Raw genomic sequence first — 18,663 nt, forward strand, 5'->3', positions numbered from 1 at the left:
CCTTCACCAGCTCGCACCTGTCAAGTCACGAGATCACCTTCAGGCTCACAGCACTGACTACAAGGGGGATCTTCACACATCAGGCTGAGCCCTGGGAATAAGAACTGCAGAATTCCCTTCTCAGACTACCCCAGTCCAGATCCACCCATACTTGACTCCTGAGAACCACTTACACCGCCCCCGCCCCTCAGGTCGGGGCTTCCAGCCCTAGGGCATCTGCGCGTGCGCACTCCAGGTGCCGCAGGCCCCTCCCAGAAGGCTCCGGGTTTCGGCGGTGGGCGGGGCGCGCGCTCCTCCGCTTTTCGTGACCGTGGGACTCCATTTCCCACAGGCGGCCACGGCTCTGGATAGTCTGGCGTGGACGACGTTTCCCGTAAAGTACGGGAAACGACTTCTGGCTCCGATCCTGATACCTTTCCTCGCAGGCTGTGCGTGACTTGGTCCCACCTGAGGAAGAAGTCTGAGTGGGTGACTGCAGAAGAGACTGCAGACGGAGCCCGCCCCAGGCCCCGCGTAGCCGCGGGAGCCGGGTGGCGGGAGGCGCTCAAGGCTCGGAGGCCTCGAGCGCGCAGGGCGGGTCTGTCTGCCCACTAGGCCGTGGGTGCTGCAGCTGCCGAGGAGCGGCGGGTAATCGGCCCCGGAAGGTGAGATGTTGCTGCTCATGACAGGGCCACGCGTGCCTCGGTGTTGGTGGGTACGGTTGTGAAACTGGCAGTTCGTGATTGTCCTTGTGTGAAGGGGACACAGGGTGTCCTGTACGTGAGCGTGCATTGCTGAGACTGGTGAGCGCCCCTGTGACCTGAGGCTGTACGTTCCCGGCTGCTTCCTGCATCCTGTGACAACCACTGAGACTGACTGACTGCCACAGAGAAATGATCCCAGGTGGGAAATCAGATATGCAGTTTTACATAACAGCTTCCAGGAAGAAGGTACAGACCTGCGTTAGGATGGGAATTTTAAGTCGGGACTTGCCCCGAAACAGGCTCCTAGAAACTAGATCGGAATAGACAGAAATAGGATTCCTACCTGGGAGAACTCTGCAGTCTTCTCGGGTTTGAGAACTGCGACATTCCTTGAGCGCTCACTCCAGGAACTGCTGTGAACGCTGATATAGGTTCCACCCTCTTCTAATTTCACCCAGTTCTTTGTATGAGGTTATACAGGTGTAGCCATGGAAGATGTAACGTAATAAATATTGAGCATTGTGTTTTTTTCTGCAACACTTCCCTTTAGGTTTCATTTTCTTTTTCTTTCTTTCTTTTTTTTTTTTGTACAGGCGATTGGTCTAGGGGTACTTAACCACATCCCAGGTCTTTTTATTTTTTATTTTAAGACAGGGCCTCGCCAAGTTGCAGAGACTGGTTTTGAATTTGGGATCCTGTCCCAGCCTTAGTCACTGGGAGTACAGGAGTGCCCCACCACTTCTGGGTCTCTTTTAGGTTTCTATAGATCAGAAGCAACGAAATTTGAAGTTAATTATCTTGTGCCCTTGTATGTAATGGTTTGGCTCGAAATTTGCAGAACAGGCATTCTTTTGTCTCTATAGGTGTACAGGGAACCACAGCCCCTTAAACTTGAATAGAAAATTGCTGAAAATTTGTATTTTTCAAGTGTGTACATAACCCAGAAGATTCAAGACTAGGTTTTGTTCTAAAACCAAAGATTATAATATCTTGGTTTTGCACAGATTTAGTCAAGATTGTGAGAATAGTTAAGAAAAGCACATAGCATCTATTGGATAGAATATTTTGCATATAATAAAATTTTCTCTTTATAGGAATCATTTTAAGTAAGAAAGGACAATCAGCTAATGTTAAACAGTTTTCAGATGTGGATAAGGGTACTCAAGATAGCTGGACATGTGGAGACATGCCTATACTACCATATACTCAGGAGGTTGAGGCAAGAGAATGGTTAAGTTGGAGGCCAGTTTGGGCATGAGACCTGTCTCAAAAAGCTCAGTAGTAAAATGCTTTCTTAGTTCTGGATTCAAGTCCTCAGTACTAGGAAAAAAAGAAGACTCAAGAAAAATGTAAATTATATATGCCACACAATTTTAAAAATAGAATTTTGAAAATATTTTAGAAGTATTATATACAGAATGTTATTTTAAGTAGCTATTCAGAGAAGAATGGATAGGAGTGTCGCGACATTTCATTGAGCATCTTTTGTATACACAAAACTTTTCTGTTTATTTCTATACACATTCTCTTTAGCTTACAAAGGCCATTTTCCTCTCTACTAATTGAAGAATCTTGTAATGAAATGTGTCTAATTTTATCAGTGCTATGGAGCTAAAAGATATTCAAGAACAGTTTGAGTGTTGTGCCAAGTGTGGTGGCACAGGCTTGTAATCCAGTAGCTCCAGAGTTTCAGGCAGGAGGATCACAAGTTCAAAGCCAGCCTCAGCAACTTAGCGAGACTTGCCAAGCAATTCATTGAGACACTGTCTCTAAATAAAATACAAAAAGGACTGGGGGTGTGACTCAGTGACTGAATGCCCCTGAGTTCAATCCCCAGTATCCAAAAAAAAAAAAAAACAAAAAACAGTCAAATGTTGTTTGGTTCATTCACCTTGATTTTTTCATGACAGACCTGGTATTCACAGAGTTCTTTAATGATAAAAATTTAGCCTTTTCCAATAGTGATATCTACAAATAATTTTAATACTTTGGAATATCTTTATGTTGTATTTATGATGATGGAAATAATATAGCTTTGCAAAAAAATTCATTCCTTAAGGAATTAATGAAGAAGAAGGTAAGGACTAGTCTCTTAACCTCCCTGCCTAGAAATAACTTTTAATATTTTGGCTTATACATTTACAATTTTTATGAGTTCATATTTCTGTGTGGTTTTGTTTTGACATAAAAGACTTGATCAAATAAAGGAGGCAAAAAGTTCTCTTTAATTAGCAAAAGAAATCTGAATCACTCATAGGTATACTTACACCTTTGTGTGCATTGAAAAGAAGCAGCCAAGGATCTCCTTGTTTGAAAAGTCTACAATTTTAGGTGTTAGAAATGTTATTTAAAACTCAATTAACAATAAGACTTTCTTTCAGAATTCATAGTGTTTTAAATTTAGCTTTGGGAGAAAATATCATCAATATCTGCTGTCTAGCTTTCTTGCAAGTACAAATAATATTTTCTGAAGACTGTAATATTTATATTCACTTAAATCCTCATGTTGTATAGGAGAATAAGATTCTTTCTTTAAGATTCTTCATTTTACCACATCCTGTCCTACAGATTTATGATGCTGAATGAAGTCCACTCTTCATTTTTTCTAGATAGAACTCTACCATACTTGAGAAGAAATGATAAAGTGAGTTCAGATATTGGTATCCAAAGGAAACTAACAATTTAAACCATTAAGTCAAACAATCTAGATCTAGAGAACAAAGAATTTTCTTAAAGTCTTTTTATTTTGAGAGAACGTCTTCCCGTTAACAAGTTTTTAAGAATACACTACATATTTCAAGTGACCTCTAGTCATTTTTACAATTATTATGAAAAACTTTAAAAAGAAAAATAAGAAAAAAATCAAGATCAAAACAAAAAGAAAAACATTGTTAATAGATGGTTATATAACGTTCTAGATTTCTGTCAACTGATTTCAGTGGTCTGTTACCTTTTCTTTCTGTTGATTGATATATTCATAAATTCACAACAATACTTATGTTGGTCAGTCTGATTTTTCTCTGGCAATATATCTGGAATATTTTCCACATCCTTAAATTTTTTCCCAACTTCACATTTTATGTCTATTTTGTATTCTAATAAGCTTTGCCAGACTTAAAATACAGAGCACTGCCTTTGTGTTTCCAATATCTTAACTAATTTCAATTTGCAAAGCCACTAAAAAGGGTGTGGTTTGGATGATTAGGGATGTTTTCAGTCTTGGAAAGTAGGAATAGAAGGCAGAGGATCTGTTCAGGGCAGGACTCTGCTATTTAATTTCAGGTCTATACATCTGCCTCACCAGAATCATTCAGTGACCGTATAACTTATGCTAACGTATGCCAAGTTCAGTGCAGAAATGTCTCTGTCCTATGATTCTGTTCTCTGAAACCCTTGTGATTTGAGAGAGGCAGTGAATTTATTTAGAACCCTAATCTGCCCAAATTTTGTGTTAGGAAATAGTTTGGAACTTGGAATGGAAGTGCGTAACAACATTATTAAGGAACTTACGTTTCGTTAAGTTGTGTAGGAATACTAAGGCAAAAGTGGTCTCAAAATCTTTCTCTTCTTCCAGCTCTGGCTGTGCTTTCTGGTAGAGGAACCCTGAGGACTGATCCACTCTTACAGACAAAAACCATGACCCACGTAAGCTGATGTTCTCTCCTTGTTGAAATTCACATATATAGGTATTCCGATTAATTTCCCTGAAGTCTTCAACCAGGAAAAAGTGTTCTTCAAATAACCTGCTTCCAGCTTTTGTTCTTCCACTGAACTGTGATGGCAAATTACCCCGCATCCTCCCTGAACTTACCTGTCCATCCTAAACTTACTAGTTGGGCTGAGAATGGACTGAATAGTAGAGTGCTTGCTTACCATATGGAGACCTTGGATTCAATCCCCAACAGCAGGAAGAAAGAAAAACTTAAAAATTTAAAATAAAAAAAATTAACTTCAACTTAGTGAGGCCCTCTGCAACTTACTGAAACCCTGTCTCAAAAATAAAAAAATAATTAATAAAAGGACTGGGGATGTGACTCAGTGGTTAAGCACCTTTGGATTCAATCCCCAGTGCCAAAAAAAAAAAAAAATAGTAAACTTATGAGCGTTCATTTAATTACCAAATTATTCAGCATATCTTAAGTGCCCATTCATTTATCAAGGACAGTGATGGACCTAAGTCCTTTGAAGTAAAGATTTATACCTTCTGGGTCAAGTCTAATTTGGTGAGATAAACAAATGGTTATATTTGACTACACAGGAAAAACTTAAATTTTCACAGACTTGAGATTGCCAGGTAGTAAAGATAGAAATTTGACCTTGAATGACCAAATCTTGTGGGTTCAATCCTCAATACCAAAAGACAAAAAAGAGTATTCTGATGTTAAATGGGACATATTAAATTTGGGTGATATGTATTAATGCATTATCCTTCCTCAGCATATTTTAGTTTAATATACTTTTTATCTATTACTGAATAACAAATTATCCCAAAACCTAATGATTTAAAGTAGCAAACATTTACTTCAGTTTCTGTGGGTCAAGTATTCAGACATGGCTTGCTTTACCTTTCTGGCTCTGGATCTCTCTCTTTTTTTCTTTTTTTTTTAAGTTGTAGGTTGACACAATACCTTTACTTTATTTATTCATTTTTATGATCAAAATCAGTGCCTCACACATGCTAGGTGAGTGCTTCACCACTGAGCCACAATCCCAGCCCCTCTGGATCTCTTAAAAAGGTGTTAAGGCTATAGTCAGATTAAGGCTCATCTTTGGATGGGTATTTTCCAAAGCTGACTCAAGTGGTTATTGATGGTTCCTTGACAGTTTTCTTCAAAACCATGTATACCTTCTGCTTCAGTTCCCTCCCATGTTATAGATGTGTAGCCCACAGGTTTGTTTTATTGCTTTCTTCATGCAATGCAGTCTACTCTTCTCTGTCCATCTTCAAAATGTTCCTTTAATTTCTGTAGTAATACATGGGTTTGCCATTTCAGGGATCAGTGACATTCAGGGATGTGGCCATGGACTTCTCTCAGCAGGAATGGGAGTATCTGAACCCCTTCCAGAAGACCTTGTATCGGGATGTGATGATGGAGAACTATGGTAACTTGGTCTCACTGGGTATGTTTTTGGCCTTGAATAATTTAGGATAACTTAGAATCTGCTCTCTAGGACTTGTGTTTTTTTCTATTCTGATTTTCAAGGCTAGTTTTTTTAGGAATCTGGTTAAATTTCTTTTCCCTTTTCCCCAAAGAAGTGACTTGAGCTTTGTTGGATTAGAAGTGGCAATTCCATTATAAGCATATTCATCTTCCCTGCCTTTCAGTGTTACTCACATCTTCTCTGGTTCTACTTAGAGTTGACTCTCATCCTTTATGAGAAAAAACTACATTAGGATTCTGTGACATGTTATATAATCATTGTTAAAGGATCCAGGTTTCCTATTTATGTTCAGAATTACTGTGTATACTACATTATATGATTCATTCACAGGGATAATAGCTTGACAGAGGGTTCCAAATTGCTTTAATAACTGAAAGAACCTCTATAATTTGTTGTATTAAATAAATGGAGTTCATTTAAAATTGAAGCAAATACATTTCATTTATTTAGGCAAATTTTATCTGATTTGTAGTTAAAAATTGTAATCTATAAATATGTTTGTAGAGGCAGTGCTCTAAGCACTTTATATACAAATATTTATGTATATACTTGATCCTTATTAAATTCAACCTTTATTATTATTCCCATTTCCAAATGAAAATGCTGCAACACAGTGGGTTTAAGTGACTGTCCAAGGTCACACATAGCTAGAAAGTGGCAAAGATATAAATTGTTAATAGACTATAGAGTTTATCTTTTCTTTTTTTCTGTTATATTGAACCTAGGGGCATTTTACTACTGAGCTACATCCCTAGCCTTTTTTATATTTTATTTTGAGACAGGTTCTCATTAAGTTGCTTGGGGCCTCACTAAATTGCTGAGACTGGCCTCAAACTTGCAGTGTTCTGCCTTAGCCTCCCAAGTCACAGGAATTACTGGTATGTGCCACTGCACCTAGTGGAGTCTATATTTTCAACCATGGTATTGTATATGCTGAAAAAGAGGATACAGTGTGTATGTCGTTTTTGTGTGTGTGTTTCCCAGTACTGGGGATTGGACCTAAGGGTGTCTTACACTGAACTACATCCTTGGCCCCCTTTTTTTTTCTTTTTAATTTTGAGACAGGGTCTCTCTAAGTTGCCGAGGCTGGCCTTAAACTTGTAATCTTTCTGCCTCAGCCTCCCAAATATCTGGGATTACAGGCATGTACCACTGTGCCCAGTTTAATGTTTTTCTTTAATTTCCTGACTTTCTCTTCTTAAAAATCTCATTTAATGTTTTTTTGTTTTTTTGCTTTTTTGGCGGGGGTGGGTACTGGAGATTAAATCCAGGTGTACTTTACCACTGAGCCACACCTAGTTCTTAGAAAGTTGCTGAGACTGGCCTTAAAATTGCAATCCACCTAAGTCACTGGGATAACAGGTTTGTACTACCATGCCTGGCTTCAATATTATTTTGACCTTTATTTTAATGAAATTTTGGGTTTGTTTTGTTTTTTTTGCGGTACGAGGGATTGAGCCCAGATGCACTCTACCACAGAGATACATCCCCAGCCCTTTTTCTTTCTTATTTTGAGACAGGGTCTCATTAATTTGCTTAGTCTGGCTTCAAATTTGTGATCCTCCTGTCTCAGCCTTCTGGAGTTGCTGGGATTATAGGCATGCACCACCATACCTGGCAATAATGTATTTTTCTGTATCATGTTGCATTGCACTTTTTTTTTTCTTTTTAAACAGACCATTCCATTTCTAAGCCGGATGTTATCACATTATTGGAGCAAGGAAAAGAGCCCTGGATGATTGTAAAGGAAGAAACAAGAAAATGGTGTAAAGGTGAGTAAGAGTAAATCTGGCTATAGAACGCCATCTGTAGGCAGTAGCCTGAGTAGTCAAGGAAAAAACATGCTTGAAATGTTGGTTGGAAATCTCCATTCATAATAACGAAAAGGCTTCTAATGTGGAGGGGAGATAAATACTCTTCATGAACTTTACAGTGAACTTCATCTTCACCTTAATTAACCACTCAGTTTTTTAGGCTCCTATTTACCTCCCAGTTCATGAATCCTTTCCTATCTTTCCTCGTACCCATTTACTGGTATTTTGGACCCTACTGATTTCCAAACCCATGTATTCACTTAGAGTTATATATGTGGTTTTATTGTCTAAAAGTATATTCATTCTTGTATTTGGCAAAGAAAATGGAGTTAGTATATTAGGGAATACATATAATAACCCTGTAAACAAATAAATAGATAAATAGAAGCAAGTAGTGAAATATACTATGAAGGAAACTAACCAACAACAGGCAGTCATGCACAATGGCACATGCCTATAACCCCAGTGGCTCTGGAGGGTGAGGCAGGAGGATTGGAAGTTCAAATTCAACCTCAGTAATTTATTGAGGCCCTAATAAGTAAAGTTAGTAAGACCCTGTCTCTAAATAAAATAGAAAAAAGGGCTGGGGATGAAAAGGAACAGGACAAATTTAGGTAAAGTAAGATGATCAAGAACTATTGATCATCTCTGAGGAGATGATATTTGAGCAAAGAGTAAGAACTTAGGCCATTTGAGTATTTTTCAAAGCATACCAAGAAGAGTAAACAACACATGCAGAGATCCTAAAGAGGGCATGAGTGTTTGTGTTTCAGGAGTAGCAGGTAGATCAAAGCATTGAAGAATGAGTGACAAAATATGAAGTCAGTTTTATGAGGAATCAAATCATATTAGATATTATGATTCATTAAGTAGAAAAATTACAGTTGTTTGCTAAAATTAAATAGGATACATGATTTGATTAAAATTTTATATGCTTAATTATTAAAAAATTTAAAACATTTATTAATTTTAAGACATATAGGACTCCAGGTATAAATAATATTGTCACTTTCTCTCATAGACTTCTAATATATGCCTGTGTGTATGTGTGTGTGTGTGTTTTCCTGGTCCTGGGAATTGAACCCAGGAGCATGCTACCACTAAGCTACATTCCCAGCCATTTTTATTTTGAGAAAGGGTCTTACAAAGTTGCCAAAATTGCAGTGCTTCTCCCTAACCCAGGTATCTGGGATTATAATTGTATACCACCATATCTGGTGTATTTCTTCCATTTTCTTAAACGTTTCCTCCAGTGTCCATCTTTTAGATTAATTATCTTATTTCTAAGTTAATATTCTGAAAATACTTTTATCTGTACTGTATTTGTGAACTGTCATTTTCTTCTGAATTTTCTAATTCTGGTGTATGTTGTTCTTTCATTTCTTATAGTAATCATTTAATCCATTTTTAAATAGCATGCTGTCCATTTCCTCTGTTTGGGGCAGCAGAACACTTGTTGGTTCTAGTACTACTTTTAATCCTTTTAGTCTTTTAATTTATTTCATGGAATTTGATTTTGGGCATCTTTGTTATCATCTCCCTATAAATTTTTTTCTCAACTTTGAGAAAGGATTCACAAGGTAATATTATAAATTCATGATTTTATAGCTCCTGTTATTTGTGTTCAAAAGTGTTCAAAATCTGTCATGCAGGAAAGCTTGGAGCTATATAGCAGCAAATTTTGGTATAATAAAATTGGTATTAATCTCATATTCATCGTAACAAATTTAGGTGATATGGTTAAGGTTAGACTTATTTTTTATCATATATTTCCTTTATAATTACTTATTAATATGTACAATAATATTTGTTACTGTTAACACTATATGTATAATATAATTTTATACACAAAATAGCATAAGGTTAGACAAAATAGACTTTCAGACAAAAGCTATTAGTAGAGACGAAGAAATACATTTTATAATGATAAATGATTTATCTATTAAGAAAATATAACAATTAAGAATATATGCTGGAGCTGAGGTTGTAGCTCAGTGGTGGAGCACTTGCCTCTCATGTGTGAGGCACTGGGTTTGATTCTCAGCACCACATATAAATAAATAAAATAAAGGTTCAACAACAACTAAAAAATATTTAAAAAAAAAAGAATATATGCCATTTATTGGGGCTGGTGTTGTGGCTCAGTGGTATAACACTTGCCTAGCATGTATGAGGCACTGGGTTCAATTCTCAGCACTGCATATAAATCAATAAATAAAAATAAAAGCTAATCCATTAAAAAAAAAAAGAATATGTGTCATCTATTAACAGAACCCCAAATATATAAAACAAACCCTAGCAGAGATAGACAATTCAACAATAATTGTTAGAGACTTCAATTTACTTCTTTCATGCAGCTAGAAATACTACAAAAAAAAAGAAAAACAGAAGTTGTGAATACTATTATAAAGTGACTAGACCTCAAAGATACACTATGGAGCATTCCACCCAACAGTAGCAGAGAACACATTCATCTCAGTATAAAAGGTGCATTCTTTGGAACAGGTAATATGTTGGACGATAAAACAAGTCTCAATAAGTTTAAAAGGATTAAAATTGTATGATGTGTATTTTCTAACAATAATGGAATGACATGAGAAAATAGTAACAGATTTGGGGAATTCACAAATATGTGGTCTTCCAGCCTCCAGAACCATGTGCCAAAATAAACTTCTATTCTTTATTAATTTCCAAGTTTCAGGTATTTTATACCAACAGAAAATAGGCTAAGACAAATTCATATATGAAAAGCCCATAGTTTACATCATACTCAGTGATGAAAGACTGAAAACACTGCTTTTGCTGCATCAATGAATTTTGATATGTTCTATTTTCATATTCATTTGCCTTAAAATAATTTCCAGTTCCTCATGTGATTTTTTTTTGACAAATTCTTGTCTGAACCATTGGTTGTTTGAGAGTATTGTTTGACTTCTACATATTTGCATACTTTTCACTTGCCCTTCTATTGTTTTCTAGTTTTGTTCCATTGTGACTAGAAAAGATTCTTTTTTTATTTTTAGTAGTAGATGCACACCATACCTTTATTTTAAACTTGCTCTTATTTACTTAAATTCACTTATTTTATTTTTTTCAATTTTTAAAATTTGTTCTAATTAGTTATACATGACAGTAGAATGCATTTTGACACATCATACATAATTGGAGTATAACTTCCCATTCTTCATGATATAGGATTATACATGATATAATGTACATGTATATAGGATTGTACATGATATAGGATTATACCAGTCCTGTAATACTAATTACCTTTATTTTTTTAATTTATTTTATGTGATGCTGAGAATCAAACCCAGTGCCTCACACATGCTAGGCAAGCGTTCTACCACTGAGCTTCAACCCCAGCCCATTTTTAAAATTTTGAGATGGGTTCTCACTAAGCTGCCAAGACAGGCCTTGAACTTGTAATCCTCTTGCCTCAGTGTTCTGAGTAGCTGGGATTATAGGTGTGCACCACCATGTTCAGCTCTGGCCTCCACAGTTTCTAATGAGCAAACACTGATGTTAAAATCATTGTTACTGTAGTATACTAATTTTAAGTCCTTTGGGTATAAACTGAGGAGTGGGATAAATGGAGTTTTGTTTGTTTGTTTGTTTTCAGAACTGAGGGTTGAACCCAATAGCATCCCCAGCTCTTTAAAAAATTTTGTTTTAAATTTTGAGTCAGGGTCTTGCACAGTTGCCCAGGCTGCCCTCAAAACGTTTCAGTCCTACTGCCTTAGCTTCCCAAATAGCTGAGATTACAAGCATGTGCCACTGTGCCTAGCTAAGCTTTTCCTTCTTCTAGGTTGTTATCCTCCAGGGTAAGTGTTTCAGTTCTTTTTCATATTTCCTGGCACTCTTCCTCTAGATACCTTCACTATTTAGGTCAGTTTCTCTTTTTTTCCTCTGAAATACCCAGAAACTCAGAATTCCTTAAGATTTTCATTAGGGTGTAAACCTAGTACTTGCCTTAAAACTCACTGATAAGACTCTTCTGAGAATTACCAGAATGATCAACCCTGATTAAAAGGGAAAGTGAGAGAAGACCTGAGAAAAGATTTGAAGGAATACAACAGACAAAACACTTGTAGAATGAACAAGAAAATCTCAGCAAGAATGGTAAAAACTTAGTGCTTCATTCGATATGGAAAACTACAAAAAATTCACATAGCTGTGCATAGGAAGGAATCACAACATCTGTATTTTAAAGGAGAAATATAATCAGTGAAAATCAATAAATAGTTGCTTTTAATATATTTATATTGTATATGGAAATTGATATAGAAAAGAGTACATTCGATCACTGTAGTAAAATGTGATAAGTGAGGGTTATGGAGACATTGTCAGTAATAATTACAAGTTAAATAGCCGATTTTAGAGTTCTTTCAAATATTCATCTCCAGTTGGTAGCATTTAAAAATCTTTAGAACATCTACTTTTTGGCATCCAGGAAAACAAAACATTTTTATTTCTTTTAGATTTGAAGTCAAGATATGAAAAACTCAGCTCTGGGAAAGTATACCTCTATAGAAAACATTCATCTCTTACTCTACATCAAAGAACTCATAATAGTGAGAAAGCCTATGAATGTGACAAATGTGGGAAGGCCTTCACTCGTCATACAGACCTCATAGTACATCAGAGAATTCATACTGGTGAGAAACCCTACGAGTGTAAGGAATGTGGAAAAGCCTTCAATCGTGCATCTAACCTGCTGCAACATCAGAAAATTCATACTGGTGAAAAACCCTATAAATGTGAGGAATGTGGGATGACATTTAGTCGTAATATAGACCTTAGAGTTCATCAAAGAATTCATACAGGTGAGAAACCCTATCAATGTGAAGAGTGTGGGAAGGCCTTTGGTCGTGCTTCCTACCTGACTCAACATGGAAAAATTCATACTGGTGAGAAATCCTATGTGTGTGATGAATGTGGAAAGGCCTTTAGTAAAGGTGGAAAACTTAAAATACACCAGAGAATTCATACTGGTGAGAAGCCCTATGAATGTAAGGCATGTGGGAAGGCCTTTAGTCAGGCCTCTCACCTTGTGCAACATGACAGAATTCATACTGGTGAAAAACCCTATGAATGCCGTGAGTGTGGAATGACCTTTAGTCGTAGTATAGATCTTAGAGTACATCACAGAATTCACACTGGTGAGAAACCCTGTAAATGTAAGGAATGTGGGAAGGCCTTTAGTTGTGCCTCAAATCTTGTTCAACATGAGACAATTCATACTGGCAAGAAGCCCTATGAATGTGAACAATGTGGGATGACATTTAGTCGTGTCTATCAACTCATTCCACATCAGAGAATGCACACTGGTGTGAAACCCTATGAATGTAATGAATGTGGAAAGGCCTTTAGTCGTGCCTCAGCACTTATTCAACATGAAAGAATGCATACTGGTGAGAAACCCTATAAATGTGAAGAATGTGGGAAGGCCTTTATTCATGGTGGTAGCCTTAGGACACATCAGAAAATTCATACTGGTGAGAAACCCTATGTCTGTAAAGAATGTGGGAAGGCCTTTGGTCGTACTTCAGACCTTGTTAGACATGAGAGAATTCATACTGGTGAGAAACCATATAAATGTAAGGACTGTTGTAAGGCCTTTAGTCATATTGAAAGCCTTAGAATGCATCATAAACTTCATACAGGTGAGAAACCCTATGAATGTAAACAGTGCGGGAAAGCTTTTAAGAGTGGTCATCAACTTACTGTACATCAGAGAATTCATACTGGTGAGAAACCCTATGAATGTAAGGAATGTGGGAAGGCCTTTAGTGTCTGTGGACGACTTACTCGACATCAGAGTACTCACAGTGATGAGAAGCCTTTTGAATGTAACAAATGTGGGAAATCCTTTAGACTTAGTTCAAGTCTTAAAGTACATCAAAGAATTCATAACTAGAGAAAAACCTTAGGAATGAAAGTTCTATGAAAAGGCATATATATGCAATGGACAGTGTGTAGGACATTAGTGTATTTATAACAAACAATTTAAAAAGAATGTGAGCCAGGCAGGGTGGAGCACACCTGTAATCCCAGGGGCTCAGGAGGCTGAGGCAGGAGGATCATGAATTCAAGGACAGTCTCATCAACAGGGAGGTTCTATGCAACTCAGTGAGATCCTGTCTGTAAATAAGTAAAAAAGGGGATGTGGCTCAGTGGGTAAGCATCACTGGGTTCAATCCCTGGTACCAAAAAAATTAAAAGAGAGAAGAATATGGCAATGCTTTTAAATATGGTTTAGTTCTTCTAAGGCATTAAAATAGTTTATGGTGTGAAACCCCTCAGAATTCATATTTCAGATTTTTTAGCAGTGATCCAAATACTATTATTATTCAGAGAATTTCTAATTTATTTTATGTAACATAAAACCTTTATATTTCTCTGTGCATAAATTATCAGTATATTCACATTAGAGGAAAATTCAGAGAATGTAGAAATATCTTCATTTTTTATGTTTTATTTATAAAAGCCTTCTACCTGTATCAATTATTGTTAAACACAAGAAAACACACCACAGGAAGCCCCTGTTGATCTAACAAATGTAGAAAAACTTGTGGTTTCCATTCTATTATTTACAGCCTGTATGACTTTGGTCATAACATTTGTCCTACTGGGAGTCCTGTGTAAAGAACGATAATATATATATTATAGTGCTATTATTGGAAATTAGAAAATATGGAAAATTTTTTCACATGTTGTCTATGTTCAGTAAGTAATTGATACTATTTTATATTATCTATATTACTATTGATGAATTATGAGATAAAGTTCATATAGGGATAATAAATTTAGAAAAGCTTCATGTAATTTCTTATTTTTTTTAGTTTGAAATAATCCTTTCTGATTATAACCCTGTAGAATGTAAAAAATAGAGAGGATTTAAAACATGAGTTTTATTGGAGCACTTGCAACATATATTTGTGTACATATTGTCTGCTTTTGCATTACTCTAGTAGAGTTGGGTAGTTACAACAGAGACTATATTACCTACAAATTCTAAAATATTTACTCTATTTTTTTTAAAAATTGCCAACTCCTATTTTAGAACAACTTCCACATAATTTTTTCATGACTTTGGATTTTTGAAGGGTACAAGATACTTATAATACCCAACATTGTGGATTTTTAAAATTGTTTTTCTTAGAAAGCATTTATCTTTGTTTTTGTTTTGCTTTTGTTTTTGTGGTGTTGGGGATCAAACCCAGGACCTCACACATGCTAAGCAAGTACTCTACAACTAAACTAAGCCCCCAGCCCATTTATCCTATTCTTCTGTCCCTAATAGTTCCAGTAAATCTGAGTTAACAAAAATATTCATGTAGTTGATGTTCTATAAATTAAAAACATATCATGTTGAGTTTTCCTAGTACAGATTGAACATCTCTAATCCAGAAATCCAAAATTTGGGACTTGGGTTGTAGCTCAGAGGTAGAGCGTTTGCCTAGCACATGTGAGGCACTGTGTTCAATCCTCAGCACCACATAAAATAAGTAAATAAAACAAAGGTATTGTGTTCATCTACAACTAAAAAAGAATTTTTTTTAAATCCAAATTTTGCCGGCCCAGTGGTACAATAATATATAATCACAGCACCTCAGGAAACTGAGGCAAGAGGATAGCAAGTTTAAAGCCAGCTTCATCAATTTAGCAAGGCCTTAAGCAACTTAAGGAGATCCTGTCTCTAAATAAAAAATGGGCTAGGGATGTGACTCAGTTGTTGAATGCTCCTGGTTTAATCCCCCACCTCAAAAAAAATACAAAATTTGAAATGCTTCAAAATCGAAACTTTTTGAGCACTAACTTAATGATACCAGTAGAAAATTTCACACCTGACTCATGTGACAGGTCAAAACATGCATTTAAAATAAAATCATGTATCATTTTAGGGCAGGGATATGTTCTAAGATTTGTACCATTAGGCAGTTTAAACATTGTGCAAATATCATAGAGTAGTTACACAAATTAAGGCAGCTATGACATCAGTAAGTAATATTATCTTACAGGACCACTGTCATTGTGTCACATGACTGTATTATACAGACATCGTTAGGCTGTGTGTATATGGAAAATGAATTTAGTGTTTAGTTTAGACTTGGATCCCATCCTCAAGATGTCTCACTTATGTGTATGCAAATATTTTAAAATTTAAAAATCTCTAAATCTGAAACACCTCTGGTCCAGATACTCAACCTGTATCAATGATGCTAGATATTATCATTTGATCATAGAAGTGACTACTTGATTGTAGAGATCCAGTTTATACTTATTAGTCATCATGGTGATACTTTGTCACCTTTCTGAAATTTATAAACTTATGTATAAACTCTAAAATAAGAAATTAATATAGAAATGAGGGCATATTCCAAAATGCCAATATATCAGAACTTTGGAATATTAATAGTCCTGTACTCATTGGAAATTCAATACTCCTTTTAAAAGTTTTATAGATGCCTGGCTAGCTCATTTGGTAGAGCATGAGACTTTTTAAAAGTTTGTTTATTTTCTGTGAAACCAATGAGTACATCTACATGTTTAGGAATTTTGCAGTAAAGTAGTAATTTAACCCGTGATTTTTAATTTTTTTGCTAAAATACATTAATATCAAGTAGATATTGGCAAATACGGCCTAGGGAAAAAAATTAAGAATGATTACATCATGGCATCATTATGTAAGAAAGAGGACATGCTTATAAATAATAGAAGATAAAAATTTGATTATAAGGTAATCCTTAAATAGATTCTAGTATATTTAAAAATCTACAGAGTAAATTATCTTCCTAGAAAAAAATGTAATTCATCAAAATTGACTTAAGATGATAATGGACATTTTTTTTTTTTGGGTGCTGGGGAGATAATGGACATTTTTGAAATTTATTTTTTTAAAATCATAGAGGAAACAAAACCTTTTTAAAAGCAGCACTTATACTATGTACACCCTCAGGTAAGACTTAGAGCAGAAAATTATCTCTAACAAAATTACCCCAGCTAATTGTTACATGGATCACATATGTATAACATCTCTAAGAGAATAACTCCTACAAAGCAAAAGCTAAATGATATTAAGAAATTGAGCATAGACACCTCTTAACTGTTGACTGACAGCAGGGTGACAACAGACTTTCAAGTCCCCACTGTCATGGCAACTGTGGCCCATGCTGACTGGTTCTAATTGGATTCTTCATTATACATCCTTACAGATTTTATAGTTAGGAGAAATTATCCTAATCTCCCAGAGCTTCAGGATCTGGTTACAAAAGTCTTCTCTTTCAGGGTAACTTGGGTTCCTCTTCTCAACATTATCTTGGGCCTGCATTTTTCCTGCAGTTAACAGGTAATTTGCTGAGGAATGTGTCTTAGTAGGCTAGGCAGGGCTGCAGATAAATTGTTTCTTAGAAAAGAGAACAAGTGGAGGTCAGCACAGTAGGCCCATTTTGTAGAATTATTCTCTTAATCTCATGTTCCCACCGTCTTCATCTGTCTGTCCCCTAACATTATATGGTTTGTTTAACCCTGAAAGATGTTTTGGTAGATTCCAGTTTTTGTCTAATACTCGTAAAACTTCTGAATAAAAAGAAAGAAAGAAAGAAAAGAAATTGAGCGTAGAAAATTTTAATGCATTATATGCCAATTGAAACAGGATCTACCAGAGGATATAAAATTAAAAATCATTTATGTAGAATATCCAGGACTTAACTTTTCTAATTTAGTTATAAATCTTTTTAATACCTTTATTTAATTAATTTATTTACTTATTTATTTATTTATTATGCGGTACTGAGGATCGAACCCAGTGCCTCACATATGCTAGGCAAGCACTCTACCACTGAGCTACAACCCCAGCCCAAGACTTTTTTAAATCTAAAAAAAAAAATCTTGTTTAGAATTTTTAAAAATCTTTATTGTTCTTAATATTTAATCTGTGATATCATCTCTTGGATCTTTCACACACAGTGAATAGAAGGGCTTTTGGGGCTGCCTGTCCACTATCAAGTCACCAACATCCATTACAGAGCTGGTACATGGGTAGTATGCAATGAATATATATACATACGCATTTATACATACACAGTGTTACTTGTGTTCAGATCGTAGGTTTAGTATGCAGTTTATTTCTAATATTCAGTAACTATTCTGCTCTTTACTTAGAAATAGTGATTCCTAGATATTTTTGGCAGTGTTTGACTACTTCTCTTCCCATATAGGTAGAAAAGTTTTTAGGGATAAAATATTATGATAGAAATGTTCCTTGGAAAATCATTTCTTGTGAGTCACCATGAAAAGACATTTTCTGTGAAATTAGAGGATGTGACTTTCATGGGCCTTCTGTTGGGAATGATACTCAGAGGTTCCTAGTGCTTCACTAGAGCCAGGTTGCACAGGTCTGTGGGCTGATTCCTTCTGTAACTGTTGTATTATACTGAAAAGGACTTGATTCAGAAAATTTCCTATCTTTTTCTCTGTTTTAGTACACTTTTGGAAGGAAGATAGGGAGTATAGATAGGAGAACAGTGAATAGTGCTATCCCACACATTTGTAGGAGTTCAAGTTTGCTTTAATTTTTCAAATCCTACTCTATAGAAGTCTTTCTTAGAAGGGACCTTGGAATCTTGGAGTCCAGTCACCATGGATGTCCTAAACAAGATTTTTTATTTAATTATTTGTGTGTGTATGTGTGTTTGTGTGTTGCCCTCATTGCCAACATGTTAAATTTCAGTATGTTTTCAGTCTTACCAAGTATTTTTATTTCTATTCATGATTTTATTATACATTTTGGTTTTCTAAATAATCAAGTAATCTGCAAGCCAAATGAAAATTATTTTTCTGACATTTGTATTGATTATTTCTTTAATTTTATTGAAATAGGTTTAGCTATATTTTGCATTGGTAATGATACCAGACTTTCAGTATTTTCCTCTTATTTAGTGGAAATTACAACAACATTTCACAGTAATCTGATCTTTGCTTTTGGTTGGAGATAA

At 35.6% G+C, this 18,663-nt stretch overlaps 1 protein-coding gene across 2 annotated transcripts in view; it reads left to right on the forward strand.

Moving 5' to 3' along the window:
* Window positions 1–323: 323 nt before the first annotated feature.
* LOC124967181 (zinc finger protein 420-like) overlaps window positions 324–18,663 on the forward strand; it is a 33,355-nt gene continuing 15,015 nt past the window's right edge. Inside the window, exons 1-5 of one of the 2 annotated variants that reach the window (XR_007105477.1) lie at window positions 324–882; window positions 4,258–4,328; window positions 5,678–5,804; window positions 7,523–7,618; window positions 12,145–17,015. Coding sequence is in view for 1 of the 2 variants with exons in the window: in XM_047529280.1 (XP_047385236.1) it covers window positions 873–882; window positions 4,258–4,328; window positions 5,678–5,804; window positions 7,523–7,618; window positions 12,145–13,583 (1,743 nt within the window). In the remaining variant the exon portion in view is untranslated. Of the gene's footprint in view, window positions 883–4,257; window positions 4,329–5,677; window positions 5,805–7,522; window positions 7,619–12,144; window positions 17,459–18,663 lie in introns of those variants that run through there. The other variant, XM_047529280.1, reaches the window with a different exon arrangement.

Source organism: Sciurus carolinensis, chromosome 16, assembly GCF_902686445.1.
Source record: "Sciurus carolinensis chromosome 16, mSciCar1.2, whole genome shotgun sequence".
Taxonomy (NCBI): Eukaryota; Metazoa; Chordata; class Mammalia; order Rodentia; family Sciuridae; genus Sciurus; species Sciurus carolinensis.